The following is a 24,162-nucleotide window of genomic DNA, read 5'->3' as shown; positions in this document are numbered from 1 at the left end:
GAATTCTTAAGTTTAACATTAATGTGTTTTTTGAATAGTTAAACCTGAGGCAGAACAGGGTAGTATCAAGCACAATGAAGGAATCAGGGGACCTACATGCACATCCCAGTTCAGCAACAGATACTTTATGTGAGTTTAGGTTTTCTTTGTATCCCCAGCATTTAGAAGAGTGCTTGGTAGATGGCAGGTGCTTAATGTTTACTGACTATGCCTCAGTTTCTTCAACTTTAAAATGGGAATAATAAATACCTTCCCAATATAAGGTTATTATAAAAGATTAAATGTATAACAAAGCATTATGGAAAATTATTTGCTAATGAGAAATAGTATTAAATTTAATTTTTCTTGATTTCACTATGGAAACTGATAGTGAAATCAGTGAAAAGCACATGTGAGTCAATGAAAAAGGGAGAAAAAAAAACAGAAGAAGCCATCCTTTTAGGCTTTTGGAACTTACATCCTGCATTTGGGCGTTGAAGAGTGTACAAGATGACAACTGAAAAGACTGAATCATAACCTGAGCAACACCCTGTGAATCAGAATACAATGCACCTCCTAGGTGAGAACATTAAAGAAGAAAATTTCCTGAAAATGTATCAGAAATACAAATGAAGGGTTTCATATGGCCTTGGGAAAATTATTTGACCTCACTAGACAGCTCAGTTTTCTCATCTATAAAAAAGAGGGGGTTAAACATCTTGATCCCTCAAATCCTTTCCAGGCCTATCATTTTTATATTTTATGACTATTACCTATTGTTGGGCATAGAAAGAAGTATCTGCTTATGACTGCATGACTCAGGCCATATTCCAAATTTTAATTTTAAATTATTAGATTATTTCATTGCTTTCTATTCTCAACACCTTTTCTTTCTTTCAATATCCCTGATAACTGAAAACTATTTTCAATCATGTGTCAGAGACGGCATAAAAGTGATGAGTGTGACCTTGAGCAAGTCACCTAAACCTGACTACCTCCCCTCCCCCTTAAAAAAAAAAAAGTGATGATGAATGATAGAGGTCCCTTCCAGCTTTAGGATTCTATGACTCTATTACTAATTTCACTATCCTTACTTCTAAACAGAAGGCAGTCAAAATTAAAGAAATGACCCAGTCTTATCACTATGTAAAATCCAGAGCAAGAGGCCTTGATTTTACCTTTGGCAGAAAATTAGTGCTTCTCTTCTTGATTACCAGATTACTTATACTTCTTCATATTCAGTATAACAGAGGAACGGTATACTTAGTATTTATAATCTGAGTATAAGAACCACTTGTTTGGTCAAGCTGAAAATAGGTACTTGATATACTTCCTAATACTGCTTGGATTTTGAGGAAACTACATAGAAACAATGACATTTTTATAGGTCAAAGACTCAAGCTTTACATATTATACAGCCATAAGAAAAACAGGAATTACTACCTACAAATTAAGTTTCTGTGATATTTAATATGCAGATCAGATCTGTGTAATTATTTGGCAGCTGTGAATTTCCAGAATTTACTTTTCTTAATGATATTCCAAATATTCAACACAATTTCACATTGTCAACTTAAATCTAAGTAATTGTCATGAACTTTTGCACAATAAAATGTCCTGGGGACAAATCAATATAAAATATTAGTAGCAGTTAAAATGTATCCCTTCACAAACAAGTTTATTAAGCTGTGAGAATAACACTGCTTTCTGTTTTTAGTAGCATTAAGCTGCTGCTGTTACCTGAGCATGCTGGGTTTGTGCAAGCTCCTCTTTCCTGCGTTTCATGAGCTCTTTTCTCAGCTCTTTGGGTGCTTTCTCCACTTCATTTATAACCTACAGTGTATAAGCATGCAGGAGGTGGGGAAATAATACTTTCTCCACAGCAAGCAGTTACGTGAGCACATAAGCTAAAAGTCAATTATCAAAATCGTCACAAAGCTCCTTTTCAGCATGCAATAGCAAAGATGTTAGTATGGCAAAAAAGAAGGAAAGGATAGAACATGCTTCACCTGAGTGCAAAAAGGAACTTTACACCAAATAAAAGTTAACTAAGTGCTCAGCTATTCCTATATACCACCTTCTTTCTAAAACATTTTCAGTTGATAAGATTTTCACCTTCAGCATTGAAGCTACATTAAAAGTGATAGCTTCAACTGATTCTCTTGAAATACTCATGAGAAAGGTGTTTATTAAAACAATTTTAAAAATTATAAGAAAGATAAGTTGCCATTTATAAAAATACTAAATGTCATGTCTGGCTTAAGAATTACAAAGGAATAATTTCTAACATAAACCAATTTAGCATACCCAAAAAAGATATTAAACCTTAATAGTACAATACATCATTTTTAAAGCAAGTGCTTTAAAAATCAGCACAGCAGATGATTTTGTGCAAAAACAACCAGTATCCCATTTAAAAAAATTAATTTTGATGTTATACACTTAAGCCAAACATAACAAAATGGGTAACTGAAAAACTGTTAAATATTAGCAGCATTTTAAAAACTGACAGATTGTTAGGAAACGTGATTCAGTACACCAGAAGATTAATAATCATTAACTGATTCCATATCTTTTTAACCCCTCCATGTAATCATTTCAGAGTACAAGATGTGTACACCTTCCAAACATAAATCTGCAATACCACTTTGAAAACTAAATGATCATGTATAAAAGCACCCACAGAAAACAGACTCCAAATCACCACATGCTACTGATGTTCTGTTAAAGAGATTGCTTTTGATTTAACAAAGTATATTTTAAATTCTCCACCATTTTCCCCCAAGACCCAATCACCAATACAAAGAAGAGACTCCCCAAAGGCAAGAAGTTTAGCAACAAGAAAAAGAAAAAATACATATAACACAATAGTTAAAAAAAACTGTATGAATGTTTACCCAAACATTTTCAACAACTCATAAACTCCACAACAGTAAGAGTAATATATTAATTTTTAGAAACAGGCTTAAATGAAATAAGCAAGCATTAATGGAAAAAAAATAACATTTTAGATTTTAAAGTATCTTAATTAAAAATAATTTGAATAGATGAATTTTGTAAAAAGGTATTATGTAGCAAAAAAAAAGTGTGTGTATATAAATATACACACATCATTTAGTATACAATTTCCTCGATATACAATATGGGCTACTATCCCAAACACAAAACTGACACTTTTAATTCCTCTCACACTGCATGAGAAAAGTTTTATTTCTAAAGCTTTCTGGCTTTGTTCAGTTTAAAATCAAGTCTCTAAGACTCAGTGGTATGAAAATTTTCTTCATAATTTTATAGAAAAGAATAAGTAGGTCAATGGTATATTTTAGTAAAAATGTTCAACTTAAGCCAATTAAAGCTTTTTCATCCAAATCTACAGAACTAATCATAATAACATACCAGACCTCACACATTATGTAAAGGTGAATCCTCTGACATGAGAGTACAGAATGAACATCTCAATGAAAAATAAAATCATCTGAGTATCTAAGAATTTAGCATCTCTAGGTTTCCTTTCAAGAAAGAAAAGGAATCAAGTTAATCAAGGAAAAAAAACTTCAGTTGACAAAGATGGAACATTCTTATTCATTTCTAAATCTGTGAAGAGTGTCATCATAGTCATACTTTATATTTTCACTTTTAAAAACAAACTTCTTCAAAAGATTTCAAATATTGTACTAATTCTATGTGTAACTATTATATGAAAAGCTTCCAACTAATTGCTTCAGCAGATCAAAAACATTTGCACTTTTACCTCTTTTTTTCGGTTTTTCAACATATTCTGAAATTTGGACAGTTCTTTCTCTTGCTCTCCTTTAATACGTTTGGCTTCATCTCGCAAGCGATTTGTATGTTCTTGTTCTAGGCGTTCTATTGTCTGTTTCTGTTGTTTTTCTAGATTTTCAATCTCTTGGTCATATTGTCGCTTCTTACTCTGCAAAACAATTAATTCCAAGAATAATTATAACACTTTTAAACCACTTCTTTTTTAAAATTACATCTTTGCTGATTTGAACATTTCTCCTAGAGTACATGGTAATCAGGCAAAGGCCCAAATAGCAAACCTTGCTACTACTTTGTGATACTAAATAGTCTGATTGACCAGGGCCTACATGCATGCTTCACTTAATTCTGTAATTTATTAGGAAACTCTTCTCTAAGGTGTGTATGGTTAATATAAGCTAAAATAACTAAAATAATACTGTATTAAAGAAAAACCAATGGTAAGCATTAAAGGAAAGTTGGCAAAATGTAAATTCTCAAACTTAATAGAAATTTTGATTTAAAAAAAGATATTTAACTTCTCTAGCAAATCTGTTCTACAATCATTATACCTTTTCAATTTACTTCTGAACTCAAATTCTCAAAATAAACATAAACCTCTATGCCAAAACAAGTTCCCTAAAATACCCTGCACTTTATTCTTTGAACTAAAAATTATGGTAAAGTTACAACTCTTTTTTTTTTTTTAAAGCAACTAGGGTTAAGTAACTTGCTCAAGGTTACATAGCCAGTTATTTCTGGGTGTGGTATACAACTCTTAAAGAAATATCCTTGCAAATCACATAAGTAATTTTGGAATTAAATACAAAAGAAATAATTGGAAGAGACATAGTAAAATTTCTTCTCAAGAAAATGGAGATTAGAAAGCAGTATATTTGAAAAAGAGAAATATAGTTCATTTGTAAAATTATGAAAACAAAATACTAAATGACACAAATCACTTAACAGGGCATTAATTTTTGTCAGGAATTTTCAACTAATACAAAAAACTCTAGTGGATGAAAACAAACTTAACATACACAAAAATGCCCTGGGCTTTACAAATGTAAAAGCTTTTAATGCTTACTTCACTCCCTTAAAACCCCTTTACCCTCAGCATATTTCAAAAAAGGTTATAAGTATTAGGTGAGAGAGCAATAAGAAAATTTTTTACTTCATCTTGACATATTATGACCAAAAAAAAAAAAATAAGGGTGATAGGTGGCACAGTGAATAGAGCACCGGTCCTGCAATCGGAAGGACCCGAGTTCAAATTTAGCCTCAAACACTTAACACTTACTAGCCATGTGACCTTGGGCAAGTCACTTAACCTCAACTGCTCATCCTTCCCCCCTGCAAAAAAAAAAAAAGCAAATCTGTGCAAGGATTAAAATCCTTCTCTAAAGATAAGAACAACTGGAAAACATAGTAATTCTATCATATAGTTTCACCAAAGGACTAGATCATAAAAACTGATTGGAGGACATTTTTAAAAAATCTATAATGGTCCAAATGAAAATGTTTCTTTCTACCTCCAAACTAATATAGATATTCAGCACTTAAAAACTGAATTTTATCATACAACACTAATAATTTTTGCAACTACAGAGAAGACAAAAAATTAATTATGTAAAGTGGAAATTAATCTTGTACTTCTCTAGGATTTTCTCTAGATTAACAATAAAATCTTGTTTTATCACACAGAAACCTAGTACCATAATACTGAAAACTTCTCTAGAAGCAGTGGCTTGAATACTATAAAGTATGACTGTGACTTAGTCACATGCAAAACAATCCTGAGTAGAAGTCAAAATCAGGATGACAGAGATGAACCAAGTTAAATGAGATAGAAGGTTCAGATTCATCACAATGATGGGAGAGAAAAAGGAAAAAGACGGAGAAGGAAAGCACTACAAATGCAGGGTAAGTTACAATATGTAATCACAGAAACTGACAAAAAGAGCAGAAAGCTAAATCTGTTCTGCCAATAAGGCATTTTTGTAGAATCATTAAATTATCTTTTCAAAAAGCTGGTGCAAAATTCAAAGGCTCACCATCATTTCTTGTTCAAAACGTCTGAAAATTTGTTCCCGTTGTTGCTGCAATTTGTTGTTGAGCTGCTGCTGAGCTCTTTGTTCCTCTTTCTGCAGAAATCTTAATTCTCGAAGCTCCTGACGTCTGGTCAAAACATGATGATGGTTGTAGGAATGATAAGGACATAAAATAAAGAGTAAAACTGAATTTTTATATAAGGTTATGGCAAGAACATAATAAATTAAGCATCATTTATTTATAGCTTTCTCAAAAAAACTGAAAAAAAAAGACTGATCTCTTGTACTTGTTGCAAAAAAATTTTGGAATTCATAAAAAATACACAAAACCATTTGTCCATTAACATCAATTTTTTCTACTCACCGAAGAAATCTCAATTCTTCAGTTTTTGAATCACTATCTGTAACTATTTTTGAAGTTGTCACACTCACTTCTACACCATCAACAACAAATTTCCGTGTTTTCTTCAATGTTTTCTTATGTCTTCTTGTTTCCTGAATGACAGAATTCATCGCTTAATAATTTCATCACTATTTAATACTAATAATCATTAACTAATAAGCATGGAGTAGTATAATATATTTGGTGGGCAGGGAACAACATTCCCTGAAATATTTCTAAACTGTTACTTACAAATGAAAAATCTCAATTCCTTACATTGTCACATGAGAAACAAACCACAAAGATTAACTATATGCAGTGTGACCATAAACACATGACATTAATTTGCATATGTGGCTTATGGAATCAGTTTCATTATTTAAAAGTAACATCTAAAGAATCTACCACAATCATAAAAAAACTAATAATGATAATAATTTGCTACATACCCCAAGGTTGAGAATTCCTGTGCTCCCAACACAACAGTCCTACCCTAATGCTATCTGCTCCCATATCAATGACTTCCCACCTTACATGAGAAACTTTAAGAGATTGAGAAGGAAATTTATGTATGTATGTATATGTAGAGAAAGAGTAGGCTCTCTCCATCCTATCTCCTCATCCACCCCCTACTGCCCTACGGGTCCTGGAAGTCACCAAACAACACTAGACTAAGAGACAATGACAAAGGTAAAAGAGAAGAACTATGATCACTAAGTTACTAAAGTTAGAGGAGGTAAGGGTAAACTTAGCCCAGAGGTGGTGTCAGAAGGAAGGAAGAACAAAAAACAGTGGAAAATGAGCACACGAATCCCTGTTATATGTGGGTCTTTGGGTATTCGTGTGAGAAAGGGTGTTTTTTTTTAATTGTCAGCTAACTTTTGGCCACCAAAAATAGACTTAGCTAGAATCTCCCTCAATTCTTTCAATTTATTTTTTTCTTACAGTTTATAATTTGTATAAGACTATGTATACTACTTCACTGCTATTTGCTAAGACATCTAGGTGACACAGTGGATAGACCACCAGGCCTGGAGTCAGGAAGATCTGCAGTCAAATTCAGTTTCAGGTACTTACTAGCTGTGTGACACTGGGCAAGTCCTGTTATCCTATTTGCTTCATTTACCTCATTTGTAAAATGAGCTGGAGAAGGAAATGGCAAACTAATCCAGTATCTTTGACAAAAACAACTCAAATGGAGTCATAAAGAGTCAAATATGACTGCAACTACAGAACAACAAAGAAATCAGTTCTAATAAGAAGATGAATCCTTCTTTGCAGAGCTGGGAAACTATGGGTACAAAACACTAGATATACTGTCAGACTCAACTGATGTACTGTTTAGTTTTAAGTGTCTTTTACACTTTTTCTTTTTTATTCTTTATTATCAGAAATTGGCAGATGAAAAGAAAGGGATATGGTTAGAAAAGATGATGATGTGAAAACAAAGGATAGCAATAAAAAAAATTTTTAAACTATCAGTTCTAAATTAAGGACAAAATGAATTGCTATCTCGACCATGAGAGAACAAATATCTGCAAAAAAAAAAAAAGTGAATGTACTTACTTGTAAAGATATTGATCCAGTGTCTTTGTTTTTGCTTAGGAAGCTAGAGATGGATAAATTCAAATCAATGCTGCTATTATCAGCTGTGGAACCAGTGCCTGAATCAGTATCATTTTCCTTTTGATTCTCAGTTTCTAAATGTAGTGAAGTTTCAACTTGGGATAGTGTACCTGTTTCCCCTTTATCTTCTGTCTCTTCAGAGTTAATATTAATACTGGGTATGGAGATAAGTTGAGGTTCACTGGGTTGTGAAGCTATAATAACTTGAGGTTCAATTTTAATTGGTATTTCACTTGGAAATTCTGTTTGCTCTATGTCCAGCACAGGTTGTTGAGAATCCTGAGTTTTGCTTCCTACTGACTTTTCGCCAGTATGAATCATCATGTTTTGGATGTGCACTTCTTTAGTGCTATTTGTTTCCTTAATTTCTTCAACTTCATTTGTCATTGGTTTCTCACAAATAACCGATATGTCCCCTGAAGTACTGATTAAATGTTCCTCACTTCTGTCCATAACACATATACTTTCACTTTTACCTTCCACAGATATCTGATCTGTGATATTTGTTTCAACTATCCTTTGAACCTGAGTTTCCTCAATACCACTAACCTCAGGCTTAACATCAGGCTTAATTTGGTTTAGTTTTTCATTTAATCCAGTCACTTCATTTTTGTCATTACTCTGAACTTCCCTGGCATTGTTTCCAGCTGCCTTCTGGTCTAGATCCAGTACTTCACCTGTTTCCACTGTGTCTGTGTCATCCACCTCACCTTTGGTGACTTCAATCTCCTCTATTTTATCCTGCACTTTTGTTTTAGGCTTAACTTCACTTTCAGTTCCATGAATGTCTGCCTCTCTAATATTTTCTTCTTTTTCTCCAGTCTCTTCAGAAACCAATTCTGCTGTATAATCAGAAGTATCTTTAATTTCATTTGTTTTTATTATCTCATTTTCAGATAATTGCTGCTTTTTCTGATCCTTTTCCTCCTCAGGTTTCAGAGCAGCACCTATTTCTGAGGTTGTAGGTATATCACTTTCTTTTCTTTCCATCACTGCATTTCCTTCCCTCACTCGGTCTTCTACTTCCAATGTCTCTTCTACCTTGAGTTTTTTCTCTTCTCTATTCTCTTTAACTAATCCTGTCCCATTTTGGAGCTCAACAATATTTTCAAGGTGATCATCAGCTATGTGGTCAATAATTCTCTCAACAATTTTATCAGGCTCACCAGTGACGGTTTTCTCATTAATCACACTGCTTTGAGCTTTGTCTCCAACAGTGCTATGTTCTATTTTTTCTGATACAGATTCCAGAACACAGGCATTCTGTGAGAGTTTATCTTCTTCAGAACTGGCAATACTGAGGTCTGAGGAGGCACGCTTATTAGCAGGTATAGGCTGAAAGATATTAACAAGTAAAGGATGGTTAGTAGTCTTTTCCTAGATATTATATGTACAACAAAAAAAAAAGTTTTGAAAGCATAATTCGCTGGTAATTTAATATCCAGAGGAAAAGTTACTCCATCATAAAATTAATTTTATAGCACGGTATCTCCTATTGCCACACCCAGTTCTGGAGTGTGAAACAATACTTAAAAGTAATATTCTACTACTCATTCTCTGCTCTGGTGTTGGTCAGCTACAGTATATAATAAAATAAACAACAGCATTTGCTCTAAAAATGTCTTCACTGTATACCAAAGTTTACTCATTCACAACTTTACTTTAACCAATAAGGAACAGTCGGAGTTAGTTAAAAAATAGCAGCAAAGAGATCATTACTCTTGGGAATCCTGATCAAGTTTGCATTTTAAATCATTCTTTAAAATACTTGGCGGTTAGATGTCCTTACCACACTGTAATCATAATGGGAATTTGAAGATCTTCCCTGCCACTTAATAAGCCTAAATTTAATTTGAGTACCTTTCCTGATGTGAAAATATACTCTACCCTGTACTAGGCTGCATGTGCTCACCTGGAGCCTGTGGTGGGAGGCTTGTTTATCAGGTACAACTTTTGTTACTTTGTAGTCAAGTGGGTCAAGAGGTTTGTGGTGTCTTCTGACCCTGGAGAACACTATATATACCTCTGAGGTGAGGTTTTGCATTGGGACTCACATTGTGAAGAGTTGTGTGCTCTGACCAGATGAAATTCTGGGAAGCTGTTAAGCCCACCCCAGCTTTGAAAACCCAGATGGTGGTGTTTCTCTCTCTTGTGACTAACCAGGTAAATGATATATGTTTGATGAAAGTAAGAGTGCTAACCCTTTTTGAGTTGCTTTCCTTTAGAAAGGCAGATCAAAGAACTTGTGCTAGCAGCCACCTTGGGTAATATAGGGTTCTTGCTGCTACACACACATCTCTAAGTACCAAATTACTAGAAAAATTCTAACTTAAGTAATTTAATAAGTAAATTTAATAATGCATTGCTATGCACTACCTACTGCTGAAACAAATATTTTAAAATTTTTTACTCTTTCCCTGATAAAACAAATTTCAAACAAGATTTTTCATCTATACAAAACTGGCTTAAAAGTAACTTTAAAATGGTATTTTGTAATAAAAATTATAGTTGATATTTAACATGATGGGAACAGCCCTCAATCAAAATTCTACATAAATGGAATTTTACATTATTAGACTGACCAGAGAATTCTCTGTTTCTTCATCATCATCATCTTCTTTGCCATCTTCAACCTCTTCAGTTACTTCAGCCTTTGCCTCTGCAATCAGTTCTCGGATGGGTTTGTTGGAAGTCACAGTAACAAAAGGATGCTGTTAGTCATTAAAAAAAAAATTCACAATGAAGTGCTTGCATATAAAATAAAAATAAATTCAGGATATTATTAATCATGATTCTGTCGTGAACTAGCTATGATGCCTAAGGCAAGTCAGATAATCTCTCAGGGCTTCAGTATCATCTATAAAATAAGAAGTTCGGTCTAAATGACTTCTAAGGTTCCTTCTAATTCTATAAGTCTTTAATTCTATGATTCTATTAGGGTAGTTAAAACAATTTGGCTGGATTATACAATACCATCAAAAGCATACTGATAGCATTACAAATTTTTTCTTCTTTTTTGTACTTTTAATTTCTTAAACTTAAATATACAATAAGTAAACTCAAACACTAAAACTTAAATGCAAAATAAGAAAAAAAACTGCCATGTGTACAGCAAAACATAAGGATTCAAAATATACAGCAATAAATTTCCATTTCAATAAAGCATATATAATAAATACTGCACATTGTAGTCAGAGCTATCCATCTTTTCTTTGCTTCCTTGTAAGTTTTCTTTTGTTCTCTGCTGTACACTTTTTACTTTGTTCTTTTCTCTCCCTTCCTCCCCCAGACAGCTACAATTAAACGCAGATATATAAATGTGTGTAGGCACATGCAATACATAACTGATATGTACACATGTCCATTTATACATAAACATACGTGCACATACATATGTATACATGTACATCTAAATATATACTTATATGCAGTGTATACATATATAATATACACAAATATATACTTGTATGCAGTATACGTATATACACATATACACACAAATATATACATGTGTATGTATGCAATATGTATACTTGCATACATATTTATAATCAGTCATACACAGACATATACATTCATATGTAGCTATGTAAGAACATATTATACTTGTTTCTCCTATTTCTCTGAGGTTGAATAATGCCTTCCTTTGTAAGTCCAAGTCTTTCTAAGTTCACCAACTCATCATTTCCTACACCACAGCAATATTTCAATCTTATGCTGCCTAGTTATTTTAAATAGTCCAAAACAATATTAACATAGTTAACATATAGTGCATGATTACAACCCCTAATTTTTCTTCCCTAATGAATTCTACCCTGATCTATGTTTATGTGTTTCTCTTATTTCCTATTTCTCCTGACTTCTCTACTTTACTTCTATCAGCTACCTTGCCCTCCTTATTATTACTTAACCTACTCAGCCAGTAATAACCTACTCCTAACCTTATCCTCTCCCTGCTCCATTAATCTAGACACTCTTCTATACCACCCCCTTGTCCTGTTCCCTACCCTCTACCTCTAAAAATCCCTCCCACTTCCTAATCCCCTTAAGCTTTTATTGCTTTCTGAATTTAGAAGACCTTTATACCCTTCTAGATATTTATATATTGTTTCCTTTCTCCCACTTCCTGATGAGAGTAGGGTTCCAGTCCTCCTCCCCTATCTAAGTCCTCTGTGTCAATTCTTCCTCATGTATATAAGAAAATTACTCTTTTTATCTTTCCCTAGATGGTTTACTTTTTAGTATTGTATCATATGCAACTCCTACCCTAATCCTTCTTTCATTCTACCCAATTACTAATAACAATCTTAGATACACAATTTACATTTCCTCGTAGTAACAGTCTGTCATTATTTGAGTCCTTTGTAATTAATCTTTGATGTTTACCTTCTATTTCTCTTGGATCTTACATGTCAAATTTTCTACTGATTTCAGATCTTTTTGCAACAAAATCCTGAAAGTCTGGCAAGTCATTGAATGTCCATTTTTTTAATTCAGGATTATGCTTAACTTTGCTGGGCATGATATTTTTGGCTGCTCCCAGTTTTTTTGCTCTTCAACATATAATGTTCTGAGACCATTTTCGTGTAGCTGCTGCTAGATCTTGTGTTTTTCTAATTGGAGACTGATAGATTTTTTCCTATTTCTAGTTTCCTTTCTTGTTCTAATATTTCAGGACAATTTTCCTTAATTATTTCTTGCTTTATTGCATCAAGATTCTTTTTTTTACTCATATATTTCAGATAGTCTGATTATTCTTATGTTTTTTCTTCTTGATCTGTTTTCCGTATCAGTTGTTTTTCTTATGAGATATTTCACTTTCTCTTCTATTTTTTCATTCTTTATATTTTGTTTTGTTATTTCTTAGTCTCTTATAACTTCATTGGCTTCCCCTTGCCCACCTCTAATTTTTGAAGGAGTCATTTTCTTCCTTAAGATTCTGGATCTCCTTTTGTAGTTGGTTGACTTTCTTTTCATAATTTTCTTGTTTTTCTTGGACTGTTCTTACTTTCTTTTTTAATTTTTCCTCAATCTTTTTTTTTTAAGTCTTTTTAAAGTTCTTCTATGAATTCTGTTTGGGTAGGTGACCATTTTATGTTACTCTTTGGTGTAGGAGAGGCTTTTTTTGCTTCAATACTCTCCTCTAAATAAGAACCCCAGTCTTATCTATTCCCCTAGTAACTTTCTGTGATTGGGTTCTTTCTCCTTTGCCTTCTTTAAAAAAAAAAATTTATAGCATTTATTGTAATCACCTCTAGTCCCTGGGGAATGGGGGATGGTGTCTCTGGCCTCAGATCCTCCATCAGTTCTCCCCTTTGGCCTAGAACCAAAACCAAGAACTCTGCCCTTCTATAAGTGTCCACAGCAAGCTCCCCACTGCTTCTGCACTCACTGGAAGTATGCTGGTTCCTTCTTGCCCAGGATGCAACTTGGCAGCACAGCTGAGTCTGGCACCCATTATCAGCAGAGGCACCCTTAATCTTCCCCTGCTCAAACTCCAGTCTCCCCACACTTGTCCAGGAAGTGAAAATTCTGTGGCTGGGAGGTTACCTCCCAACCCAGTTAGCCCCAAAGCTTATTCAGCAGAACTAACATGGAGATGTTTATACTTCATAAGGACCAAATCTCAGTCCTGGGATTAATCTTCAGGTTCTCCCAGTAGTACCACAGTTCTGTCCCAACTCTTGTTTGTTTTTACTGCTCTATGTTCACCCTGAGGCACTGTCTTTGTCTTGCTTGTGAGAGAAATCTGCATAGCTTGGAATTTTTTTACGTATTACACCATCTTCCCAGAATCCTCTCCTTGCATTAGTAAGAGTTTTACAGTGCCATTAATATGTCTAAAACATCTATTTATTTGACAGGGTTCTGGTTAAAAACATACAACTTTTTCATCTATTCTTCAAAGAAAATATTACAAGAAGAAAAATTAAAATGTTACACTTATGCAAAAACTTGCTATGAAAGAAAATATCAACTTTTTCCTATAATCAGTCTATGGATTAAATTTTTATTAATTACATAAATTTGGTACCTATAAAGTACAAAGGCACTGTTCTAACCACTGCAAACGTTAACTTGTATAATTATTTTTACTATAATACACAAAATTATTCTAAAAAGATACTGCCATCCTTTCAATATCCTTAAAAAACCCTTTAAAAATCTGCAGTAATTATAATTTTAAAATTACTATATTTACCACAAGCTCCTAAAATATCAATCACTGTTCCTCCTTAGTAAACAAAAAATATCCAATCCATATAAAAATACCATCTAAAATTCAAAGATACCAGTGAAGAAGAATTTCTCACATAGTGGAAAGTTAATTTTTTAACTTTTTTGTATAGTTTCATCATTTCATCTACCAATTGAGAAATAGAGGACAGGATGCCCTTCACAGAGCCAAGAAGAGCTGAGCTCAAGAGCTTCCACTGATCCACACAATGGCTATGTGACCCTGGGAAATGTAATTTAACCTCTCAGTGCCCTACACAACTCTCTTAAGACTATGAATTGCAGAGAAGGTGTAAACCTGTACTGGTAAGGGGGCTTCCTTACCAGAGGGGTTCCCTTTAATAATGAAATCACAGGTTAGCTCCCTATCCCTTTATTATTAGCACATATAAGAAAGGCAGCATGGCATCATGGATGGTGAGCTAGTAGAGAGTCAAAACAATCTCTGTTCAAGTCCTGACTGATACATACATGCTGGCTGTCTCTTACTAGGTAAGTTCCCTTAACATCTCAGTACCCCCAGGAAGCCCTCAAGCATCAGAAGATTACTGAACTGCACTGGTAAAGGGAGTTTCCTCACTAGGAAGAATTCTATACTGATGAAATTAACCAGGAGTCTGGGGAAAACCAGCACTGATGTATTTTTGAAGTTATATAAGACACTTGTATATAAATTCCTTAAGAAAATCCTCTCAAAGCAAATCATATGCATGCAATCACACAATAAGCATTTTCAACTTCCATTTACTCTGTACCTACACATTATTGTGATAAAATAGTTAATATAAAGAAGTTAAATACTCAGTCACTAACCTTCAAGAAACTTATGATCTAGTTATACAGACATATAAGTTCAAATTGCTTTCAATACCAAAAATATCCCAATTTAAATAATGACAGCTCGGAATTGTGTGGACTTGAAGGTCTGCCAAGTGCTTTCCTCAAAAGGAGCAAGGGAATAAGTATTTACATACAATTATTATTTCATTTTATTCTCTCACAACACTATGAGCCAAGTAGTTAACAATATTATAATTTTGTAAACAAAGAACCTAAAAGTTTTGAAAGGCTAAACAAGATTAGAGCCAAGTCAAAACATATGAGCACTGATGGCTTAAACTGAACATTGAACTAACTGTGGAGAGAATGCCCATATTTACAGTTCTCCAGTACTATATAAGCTCAATAAAAATGAACTGTGATAAGGATCATAGCACTGACTATATAGCACCTGTAACAAAAGAAAACAAGGGGGGACGGAGCCAAGACAGAGGAGTACAAGCAGGGACTTACTTGAGCCCACCCCCAAACCCCTCCATATACCTGTAAAAAATGACTCTAAACAAATTCCAGAGCTGCAGAACCCACAAAATGAGAGTGAAACACATCCCCAGCCCAGGACAGCCCAGACAGGAAGGCTATATATCTCACCAAGCTGGGAGTGGAACACATCCCCATGTGAGCTATGCCAGGCGAAAACAGGGGCAGAGCAGGCCTGGGGCGGGGACGGGATGGGGGGGGGGAGGGAAGGATTGAACTGCTGGCAGCTGTGGCAATTTCTAGATTTCTCAACCCACCAAGAACAGTGTTGAAGATCAGTGGGGGAACTCTGTGGGACCTGAGTGAAAGAGGAGTGCGCAATCCAACCCCAGCTCCAGAGCAGTGGAAGTGGCAGCAGTGGGCCCACAGACAGTAGAGGATCCAGCAGCTGATACAAAACCTCTGAAACCTGGGACAGTACCCCCACCCACGAGAAGAAGAGTCCTACCTTGAACGGGAGCTAGAAAGCCAAGTATTTGGCTGGGAAGATGAGTAAACAGTGTAAAAAGAGTCAGACTATAAAATTTTATTTCAGTGACAAGGAAAATCAAAACTAACTAGAAGAAGACAACAAAATCAAAGATTCTACATCAAAAGCCTCTAAGAAAAATATGAATTGGTCTCAGGCCATGGAAGGGCTCAAAAAGGATTTTGAAAACCAAGTAAGAGAAATAGAGAAAAAATTGAGAAGAGAAATGAGAGTGATGCAAGAAAATCAGGAAAAACAAGTCAAGAACATGCTAAAGGAGACCCTGAAAAATACTGAAGAAAATAACACCTTAAAAATAGACTAACTAAAATGGCAAAAGAGGTTCAAAAAGCCAATGAGGAGAAAAATGCCTTAAAAAGCTGAATTGCCCAGATGGAAAAGGTGGTCCAAAAGCACAATGAAGAAAAGAATTCTTGAAAAATTAGACTGCAGCAAATGGAAGCTAATGACTTTATGAGAAATCAAAAAATTATAAACTAGAACCAAAAGAATGAAAAAAATAGAAGACTGAAATATCTCATTGGAAAAACCACTGACCTAGAAAATAGATCCAGGAGAGATAATTTAAAAATTATTGGACTACCTGAAAGCCATGATCAATAAAAGAGCCTAGAAATCATCTTACAAGAAATTATCAAGGAAAACTGCCCTGATATTCTAGAACCAGAGGGTAAAATAGAAATTGTAAGAATCCACTGATCACCTCTTGAAGAGATCCCAACAGGGAAACTCCTAGGAATATTGTGGTCAAATTCCAGAGTTCCCAGTCAAGGAGAAAATATTTCAAGCAGCCAAAACACTTTGAATTTTCTGTAAATACAATCAGGATAACACAAGACCTAGCAACTTCTACAATAAGAGATCGAAGGGCTTGGAATATTAATATTCCAGAGTCTGAGGAGCTAGGATTAAAACCAAGAATTGCCTATCCAGCAAAACTGAGTATAATACTTTAGGGGAAAAAACAGACATTCAATGAAACAGAGGACTTTAAAGCAATCTTGATGAAAAGACCAGAGTTAAATAGTGAATTTGTCTTTCAAATACAAGACTCAAGAGAAACATGAAAGGGTAAACGGGAAAGAGAAATCATAAAGGACTTATTAAAGCTGAACTGTTTATATTTCTACGTGGAAAGATAATATTTGTAACTCATGTAGCTGGAGGAAATAGAAAGATAGATAGATAGATGGATAGATAACACAGGGTGATTTGAATATGAAGGGATTATATCCCTTATATAAATAGAATGGGGTAAATTATCTCACATAAAAGAGGCAAGAAAAAGGTTTCACAATGGAGGAGGAAAAGGCAAGGTGAGAGGGAATGAGTGAACCTTACTCTAATCAGATTTGGCTTAAGGAGGAAATTACATACATACTCAATTGGGTATCTTACCCTACAGGAAAGTAAGAGGGGAAGGAGAGAAGGAGGCAGCAGATTAGGGGAGGGAGTAGTCAGAACACTTTTGAAAAGGGACAGGGTCAAAGGAGAAAACAGAATAAGTGGATGGCAGGATAGGATGGAGGAAAATATAGTTAGTCTTTCATAACATGACTATTATGGAAGTGTTTTGCATAACTACACATGTATAACCTATATTGAATTGCTTGCCTTCTCAATGAGAGTGGGTAGAGAGGGAAGAAGGGAGAGAATTTATAACTCAAAGTTTTAAAAACAAATGTTAAAAATTGTTTTTACAAGAAGTTGAGAAATAAAATATATAGGCAATAAGAGTAGAGAAATCTATCTTGCCCTACAAGAAAATAAGGGAGAAGGGGATAGGGTAGGGGAAGGACATGATAGAAGGGAAGGCAGACTGGGGGAAGGGGTAAAAAATGCATAATATTTTGGGGTGGGGGGGAGGGGAGAGATGGGGAGAAAATTTGGAACTCAAAATCTTGTGGAAATGAATGGTGAAAACTAAAAGTAAATAATTTAAATTTTAAAAAAAAGAAAATGGGGGCAGCTAGGTGGCACAGTGAATAGAGCACCAGCCCTGGAGTCAGGAGGATCTGAGTTCAAATCCAGCCTCAGACACTTCACCTACTAGCCTTGTGACCTTGGGCAAGTCACTTAATCCCAACTACCCTGCCCTCCCCCCTCAAAAAAAAAAAAAAAAGGTGTAAAACATTACAATGGATGCTTAAATTTCCCCCACTCATTCAGAATATATTCAAAGAATCTGAAATTAGATTCTTCCCATAGAAAAGTGAAAATGAAATTTGCTGTTTCATGCCAAACATTTTATCCTACCTGGAGAAGCTGGGAAGTATTCCATCTGGCATCCACATTCTTTTCCAAACATTTCTTTAGGAAGTCCTTAAAGTTTGAAGACCTTCAAAAGGAATTTAAACAATGATTTGTTATCTTATTTTATTCCTTAGTAACCTACCAAAACCTGAATCAAAATACAGAGAATTTTCAGTACATATAAATATGCAATTCTGCCCAACAGGGTTAATTTTTTAAAATTCTATTAACTAAACCAACTTACATACTTAGCCTTCTAACAAAGGTTAACTTTAACAGAACTAGGAAAAACTAATAAAAATATATTTCAAGAAAGAGAATGAAAAAATAAAAGAATGAAGAGAGGCTACAATACCAGATTTCAAATTTTATTATAAATCAGTAGCCATTAAATTTTTTAATTTATGTGACACAGTATTTGCAGTAGATGGCAGGGTGGCCTTGGAGTAAGGAAGACCTGGGCTTAAGCCCTGCCTCTGACATCTACTGGCTGTGTGATTATGGATATATAGATCCCTTTATCTCTCAGTTAAAAGAGAAAAACAGGTCAGTGGTTTGCAAGACAAGTAAGACTTAGATGCAAACAAAAAAAAAGTAGATCAATATTTGATAGCTTCTAAGAAAAGTAAAGTTCTATTTAGTGAGAACTAATGGGAAAAAAGGAAAAGCATTTTGACAGAAAATAGGCTTAGAGCAAAATCCTTACTCCAGGTAAAACAAAAAGTTTCAAATGGTTTAGTCACTTAAACATAAAAGGTCACCATGAAGAATTTCTATGATACTTTTCACACCTATAGAGAATCCATAAATAAACAGATGATAGAAGAGTTCACAAAAGACAAAAAGATGATTTTGACATTAAAGAGGTTTGCGTAAGCAAATAGCAGAAACTGTCAAGAAGGGAAAATATTTGTACCAAATTTTTCACATAAAATTCTGATGGCATGAAGGAGAGGGAGAGCTAGACCTCTGATTTCTTCAGTGTGGGGAAGTCCCAGTGTGGAAAATCCTTTTACTGGTACAGATGTGCAATTCACCTGTAATTTAGTCTTAGAAAGCTGCGTGGGGGCACTGAGAGGTAAAGGGATCTATATGTCCATGATCACACACTAATAGATGTTAAAGGCAGGACTTAAGCCCATCCCTACTCCAAGGACAGCCTTGTACTGCAAATGTTGTGTCGCATAAAGCTTTATATCTAACATATATGGAGAAATGTCATAAATATGAGTACACTAGAAAGACCATCAGTTCTTAAATCAGAGGACCTAGTTTCTACTCCCATCCCTAGTACTTACTAGGGATGTGCAATCTTGTGCATCCCCTTAATTTCCCTGGGTCTCAGCTCCCTAATCTGTAAATTGAGGGATTTAAACTAAATGGTGTCTGACTGCCATTCCAGTTCTAGATCTAAGACCTCATCTCCTATGCTAGTTTAAGAGCAATTCCCCAACAGACAAGTAGTAGGTTTTCAAAAAAAGAAATTCAAATTATCAAGAGCAATATGAAAAAATTCTTCAAATTACTAGTAATAAGAGAAATAAAAATTAATCAACTCTGAGGTTTCACTTCACACCCAAACTGACAAATTTGATAGAAGATAGAAACATTCAATGTTGGAAGAGCTATGGGAAGACAGAAATACTACTACACCAACTGTATATGTATGAATTTATTAAGAGATTGAGTTACTAAATGATTATACTTTGTTGAAAACTGTGTGACCACTTTGGTGAAAACTATGTGGCCATTTTAGTGATAAGTTGTTGAAATGTGACATGGTAAAATGCTGTATTTTTATTTTCTGTGATAAGTTGTAACACTGTGAATGCTGTACCTTGATTTTCTGTGAATGTTTTGCTCTGAGTTGTTATTGAATAAATAGAGTTCACTATACTATGTAATCAGAACCCTGAAAGCTGTTCATAGCAGCAGCTCTGCTTGGCTTTACACTTAGCTTTACAGCAGTAGACGGCAGGGTGGCCTTGGAGTAAGGAAGACCTGAGCTTAAGCCCTGCCTCTGACATCTACTGGTTGTGTGATTATGGATATATAGATCTCTTTATCTCTCAGTTAAAGGAGAAAAACAGATCAGTGGATTGCTGACTCTGCTTGGCTTTACACTTCCCCCCTCCAAAAAGCAAAAAAAATATATATATATACCAAACCAAAATCTCATCACTTCAAAAATTTTCTCTATTGACTCAAAAAAATCCACCAAGTGTCACATACATGTATGTTTCACCTTCTCATAGCACAAAAACTAAAATTTTTAAACAGAGCTCAATTCTCCCACATATTAAAGAGAATATACCATTCCACACAACTGATTTTATATCTAACGAATTAGAAACATAGATGAAATCACAACTACTTTCTATTTATACAAACTTTGATGCATGGACTTTACTCTAAATAGCCTTTTGAATAGTGAAAGAACTGAGTTCAAACATATATTTTATGAAGTTACATTTAAAACATTTTACCATTTTGAAGGTTGTGCCAGTGTAGGAGGTTCAGACTTTGCAATTTTCAATAGTACTCGCATTGGATTTAGTTCATGATGAGGAGGTTCTATCTGAGCCATTTCTATCAAAGTGATGCCCAAGGACCAAACATCAGCTTTATAATCATAGGGTCTATCTTTAGATGTCTCACACATAACCACTTCCGGAGCCATCCTATCAGGATAGACAAAATTTAACTTTAATAGTATAATTCAAGAACAGTGACTACAAATCATGTAGTAAGTATAATTTGTTCTATGTGACCAATGTTAGCAATAACTAGTTATATTTTAAGTTCACAAAACTGAATACATACCAATATGGTGTGCCAATAAAAGAATCTCTTCTTTGTATAGTCCTTGTGTTTTTAGCCGATACACCAAAATCCGCTTGAAATAAATATCCATACAAAAATGTTACTAACTGATTTTAAGACATTACAGTATAATTCATTATATTTCACAGATTTAAAAGAAAAGGTATTTCAAGACTTTAATATGGCTACCCCATGGATAGCTTGAGAACATATCCTAAATATAAATGTTAACTAAAACTTTCTTCTCAATAATCTCTAGTACCCTTATCTTCCTATCTAAAACATTATTATAAAGAAAATATCACATCAGAAAAACATATTTCTCCAACACTTTCTTTGTATATCTCGATTAAACATATTAACAAATTCTCTCTTCAGAACTCAAGATGGTTCATTGATAAAAATTTTTTAAAAAATATCAGCTAGTTGGCACAGGGATTAGAGCACCAGTCTGGAGTCAGGAGGAGCCAAGTTCAAATCCTAACTCAGACACTTGACATACTTACTAGCTATGTGACTAGTCACTTAACTCCAATTGCCTCGCCTTCCCTCTCAAAAAAAAAAAATACATATAAATACATATGTGTGTGTGCATAACACATCACACCTTAAAATATACCAACTGGTGCTACTAGGTGCTTCAAAATAATAGAAATATTTTTCTTGTAGCTTGAAAAATCAAAATTATATTGAAGCAGCCTTTCATATTAATTAATGTATGTATAGCTAACTTCTTCATTAAAATGGAGCAGAAAGAAAAAAAGAGCCAAATAGCTTCTTCTTTAAATTTGTGTAACTAATAAGTTTAACACTTAAAACTCATCTTGTTGCATTATATAAACTGTGAAATTAGACAATTGTCAAATTCAGTATAAAAATTAAAACTACATATTTCATATTATATATTAAGAGTAAAAATTTAACTTTCAGCATGCTATAAATAATTCTCATAATTGGAAGGTTAAACAGTTAATATGCAAAAATATCAATAATTTAGTTGCTATAGGGTACAAAATATAATTATCTGGCTCTTAACAAAATAATTAATGCAGCAAATAGCATATTTTATGTGGAAATATTTTCATAAAGTCCTCTGCCAGTTCCTTTGATACCATCCTGATAAACACTTGCTTGAATATCGAAATCACATTGTATCAAATTTTCTCCAAGCGGCTTAAAGAACAATTTCAACTCACTGAAATTATGCGCAAAAGCAGGAACTATTTGTATTTCATGGATGAAGGAACAAGAACATAGAAAATTTAAGTGTTCTGCTTTTTGTCACTCACTGGAATATTAAATAGTCTTTGTGACATGCGGTTTTAAATTTTATCGTCTAAACTATAACTTCTGTATAACATTCCTTTGGAATGTAAAATTCAAAAACTATTTAATAAACACCTTTCAGTACAAGACATAATGATAGTTACTGAGGGAAAAAAAATTTTAAATGACAATTTAAAGAATTTAGAATTCCTCCAACCAATATCTGAAGTTCCTTACAATCTGGCTTGAACATAACTTTCTAGATAGATTGGATATAACTGTCCTTCACACTCTCTACATTCTAGCCATGGCTGTCCCTAATGTAAGTCATTTCATCTCCTAACTCTGTGATTTTATACAAGCTGTCCTCTATGCCTAGAATGTTCTCATTTTCTCTCATCCTGCCCTAGCTGTCTTTTCAAGGCAGAGTTCAAGTGCCACCTCCTACGAGAGGCCTTCCTGATTCCTTCAGTGCTCCCTACCAATCCTCCAAAATTACTTTAAATTTATTTAATTATCTGAATACATGTTATATGCCCTCAGTAAAATGGAAGCTCCTTGAAGAAAGGAACTATCTTGTTTTTGTGTCCCCAATGCTTAACAACATACATGTAAGCACTTAATGCTTGTTTAAATTGTATTATAAAATTCTATTGAAATATTCCTTAAAAATATCTTGACAAATCCATTTTATTTTCACCAGCAGAGGGCTCCAAATGTAATTTTTATTGCTTGTTACAATACATTAACATAAAAATAATCTATTTGGCCAGTAATAATTAAAAAAAACATATCCTTAGTGATTTGATTAGACATTTCACTACATATTTCTTATGATTAAGTATGTTACAAATTCTGATGTCATAAAATATATCAGATTTATAGCAGCTGAAATTAAAACAGCAAAAACTGTTATAAAAGTACAATAACATTTTCCTGTAAAGCTTTGAGGAAGACTGAAAAAAGTCAAAAGTTTTACAGTTTATGGTTAACTTTATTATATATTTTAATATTTTACCATACACTTTTATTCATATGTTTACAAGTTTACCTAAACCTGAGAGGCAGTATGGGATACCAGATACTAGATAGGCATTGGAATCAGAAAGAATTGAAGTCAAGTCCTGCCTTTGACTGTGATAGTAATGGAATATAAAGATCCCCCTGTGTTGGCTTGGTTTTCAAACTGATTGTGTTAAAACCCAGAGCTTGTTAATCCCACCTGTGGGATGGACTTGTTGACTTGAAAAGAAAGTCCTGAACTGGGAGGAGCTGGTGTGGTAGATTTGGAGAGACGAGAGAGGCAGAAGAACTTTTTGGAAGCAGCACCCTCATGGAGGCAGAGAGAGACTGAGAGGATTGCTGAGGGCCACTTTGAATTGCCCTGGACTTTTGAGACCTGCCCCCAGAGCTGCCAAGGACTGAGGAGACATGGCTGTTTTGCTGGTACTTTGTCTGTCTGTTTTGATGTTGTTTTGCCAGATTTGTCCACTGGTGAAAGACAGTCCTGTTGTTGAAGAAGTCCTGGAACCTGGCTTTTGGTTAAGAGCTCCTGAGACTGTCCTGCAGACAGAGAGTAAATACTGTCCACTGGTGAAGGACAGTGCTGTTGTTGCAGGGGTCTGGGAACCTTTCTGTTGGTTCAGAGCTACTGAGACTGTCCTGCAGACAGAGAGTGAATACTGTCCACTGGTGAAGGACAGTGCTGTTGTTACAGGGGTCTGGGAACCTTTCTGTTGGTTCAGAAGCCCTGAAGAAGGATTTTCTTGTTGTATGTTTACAGAAATCCTGGGAGAGGGTTTTGCTAATGTTTTCAGGGGTTCTAGAACTGTTTTGCAGACAGAGGATGAATTAATGAAGAGACTGGCAATGTATCTTGTGGCCTTGCTAAGCCTTGTCTCCCCAGGAACAAAGATTGCTGAGAACTTGCCTGGTGTCAAGATGAAGAAAAGACCTCCATTTGGGTATTAAGTGCT

At 34.4% G+C, this 24,162-nt stretch overlaps 1 protein-coding gene across 4 annotated transcripts in view; it reads right to left on the bottom strand.

Annotated features, from left to right (window-relative positions):
• SLK (STE20 like kinase) overlaps positions 1 to 24,162 on the bottom strand; it is a 115,777-nt gene that overhangs the window by 19,265 nt on the left and 72,350 nt on the right. For 3 of the 4 annotated variants that reach the window (XM_069098889.1, XM_069098886.1, XM_069098888.1), the window contains 9 exons: positions 20,921 to 20,993; positions 20,584 to 20,778; positions 18,101 to 18,182; positions 10,380 to 10,508; positions 7,738 to 9,132; positions 6,154 to 6,284; positions 5,793 to 5,916; positions 3,731 to 3,910; positions 1,720 to 1,812 (listed from right to left, as the gene is read on the bottom strand). In XM_069098889.1, coding sequence (XP_068954990.1) covers positions 1,720 to 1,812; positions 3,731 to 3,910; positions 5,793 to 5,916; positions 6,154 to 6,284; positions 7,738 to 9,132; positions 10,380 to 10,508; positions 18,101 to 18,182; positions 20,584 to 20,778; positions 20,921 to 20,993 — 2,402 coding nt within the window. The remainder of the gene's footprint in view (positions 1 to 1,719; positions 1,813 to 3,730; positions 3,911 to 5,792; positions 5,917 to 6,153; positions 6,285 to 7,737; positions 9,133 to 10,379; positions 10,509 to 18,100; positions 18,183 to 20,583; positions 20,779 to 20,920; positions 20,994 to 24,162) is intronic. The other variant, XM_069098887.1, reaches the window with a different exon arrangement.

Source organism: Petaurus breviceps, unplaced genomic scaffold (genome assembly GCF_028583685.1).
Source record: "Petaurus breviceps papuanus isolate PSGF00001 unplaced genomic scaffold, PetGlider_PUasm1.0 37, whole genome shotgun sequence".
Taxonomy (NCBI): Eukaryota; Metazoa; Chordata; class Mammalia; order Diprotodontia; family Petauridae; genus Petaurus; species Petaurus breviceps.
This window is presented reverse-complemented; position numbering and strand designations above follow the sequence as displayed.